The sequence below is a fragment of the Schistocerca gregaria genome, chromosome 1 (genome assembly GCF_023897955.1).
Source record: "Schistocerca gregaria isolate iqSchGreg1 chromosome 1, iqSchGreg1.2, whole genome shotgun sequence".
NCBI lineage: Eukaryota > Metazoa > Arthropoda > Insecta > Orthoptera > Acrididae > Schistocerca > Schistocerca gregaria.
In genome coordinates this window covers 550,732,121-550,734,443 of record NC_064920.1, presented here as the reverse complement: position 1 = coordinate 550,734,443, position 2,323 = coordinate 550,732,121, and the positions used below count along the sequence as shown (strand labels likewise).

At 39.9% G+C, this 2,323-nt stretch overlaps 1 protein-coding gene across 1 annotated transcript; it reads right to left on the bottom strand.

The window, feature by feature from the left end:
- Positions 1-468: 468 nt before the first annotated feature.
- Positions 469-1,215, bottom strand: LOC126359839 (putative nuclease HARBI1). Its single transcript, XM_050007664.1, has one exon. The coding sequence runs from the start codon at positions 1,213-1,215 to the stop codon at positions 469-471; it is 747 nt and encodes a 248-aa protein (XP_049863621.1).
- Between the last annotated feature and the right edge of the window lie 1,108 nt (positions 1,216-2,323).

Genomic DNA, 2,323 nt, shown 5'->3' with positions numbered 1-2,323 from the left:
GTTTAGGATCTATAGTGAACATAATACAGAAATATCCATTATATTTTATTCCACTCGCTGTTACTTTCACACTCTCTAAATGTAATGGAGTCATTTGTTCTCAAATTTAAGTATATACCCAGAAACTGAACATGTATATAAATAACAGAGTACTGCATTGCTTTCACAACCAATGTGATGCAAGAAATGTATCTTTAATAAATGAATTATCAACAGTTCCACACTAAAAAAAATATCTAAGAAAAGCAACAGCTGGGTCATTGTCTGTAGGCAGCACATCCTGTCCCTGGCACAACAAAACCTCAAATTTTGCATCACACACCCAGTTCAGTGAGTACTTTTATGTTCGCTAGACAGCAGAAACAAAATAGATTACATGCTGAAATAATCAGAAAAATTGAAAATACGGCGAAATCCCATAACTATAATCATAATTTTTCATTACGAACAATGTCTGAATTTGTTAGTTTATCGGAAATGTTCATTAATTACAGCACGGCGAACTGCTCTTCCAGGTATTGTATGATCACGATACATCTGCTGTCCAGGTAGCACAGGTTCGTTATGTTCAATGTTGGGGCGTCTCGCATCACGAAACTGATTTAAAAGTCGAGAAATTTCTGGATCTTCTGGTGGTTCTTCACTGCTTGTACGCCTAGCAATTTTATGCAAGACAGCCGTACCCACAATTATTGACATTGCTTTCTGTGGATTACATCTTATTCCTACAGATAATATGGGAAATCTTCTCTTCCACATACCATATTTTCTCTCTGCAGTGTTTCTAGTTTTAATACGAGACCTGTTATATCGGTGCTCTGCTTCATTTTGCGGATTTAAAAGTGGAGTTAACAAGTAGCATCTACATGCATAACCACTATCTCCCAGTAAGTGACCCTGTGGTATTTCTCCGTTTTCAAATTGAGCTCTGCGAGCGCAGTTGAGAAATACGGTACCGTCGTGCACAGAGCCCGGCCATCGAGTGACAATATCTCTTATTAACAAATTGTGAGCACTAATGATTTGACAGTTAAAGGAAAAATATGATTTCCTATTGCGGAAAAGTTCTGTGTTATGTCCTCCAGGAGACTGAATTCTTATATGGGTACAATCCAAGGTACCAAGAACGCCAGGAAATCGGTTCAATTGACTAAAACCATACATCACAGAGCGCACTTCTTCTCTTGTAGGAAATTTTATAAAGCGAGGAGACATTGATGCTATGATGTCTGATACATCACTGATGATTCGTTGTGCTGTTGTAGGATGTACATTACTGTTGTCCCCAATAAGAATGTTGAATGCAACTGTTGCATATGCCCTTAAAGTAATCAAAAGTTTGTTTATCGGAGAAACAGGGAATTCCGATCAATAGGAAATTCTAATCTATCATTAATTTGATTTAATAACCACCACACTGTTTCTTTTGACAGACGAAATCTCTCTTCAAACTTACTGTCGCCATAATCTTCAAAGGATTTCCCCTTTCCACAATCGCTCCAACACGATTTCGGTCACGATTTAATTGGTCAAGGTATAACAAATCTTCCTCAGTGCCATCCATAACATCAAAACGCGCCGTCATCTTCATAGCGTATGCTTCTAAAACTGCGGTTATGTCGAGAAAACCGGGAAAGAGCCCTGGTTAAATATGACCGCGGTCGATTCCCTCGTTTAACTTAGATCGATGTTGGTGCGCCAGACTATTGCGCTGAACAGGATTATATACTGACTTAACCGCGGTTAACTGTTAATCGAGATTGGTGCACTCGGCCATAAGACGATTTCTATGTGCTGTGTCAGCGAACAGCACAGTGCAGCAAAAGAACCGCCCCAAACCCTCCCCTGGTTTAGGAAGCAGGGAAAGAAGTGGCTTTTGGTGCTTGACTCACGTAGAGGGGGCAGGAAGCTTGAGATACCTGGCCATTGTGTGGTACCCGGGTCCTGGAGAGACCTTATCGGCAGGCACACTCTGCCCATTCTTAAGTGAAAAGTTTCTAGGAGATACCGATCTCGAAAGCTTTCTAAAGGACACGGGCACTCTGGAAATGAAGGTCACCCGCTTCGGCCACTGGGTCAGCATCTAGAAAAACATTTTCCCCCTTTTTTTCTCTTTTTATGTTCCCACACTAGGAAATAGTGCGACAAAGGTGCCAAAAATAAGACAACTGCATTATCTGGAGTACCATGGTGTACAATTTTTAGACGCAAATTTCTTGAAAAGGGATTTCAGTACACTTGATTCTTACTTTAGTGCCTCATTAAATATTTATCATTTGTGTAACTAAGATTTCCAATGGAGGTTATGTTACAAATATGGAAG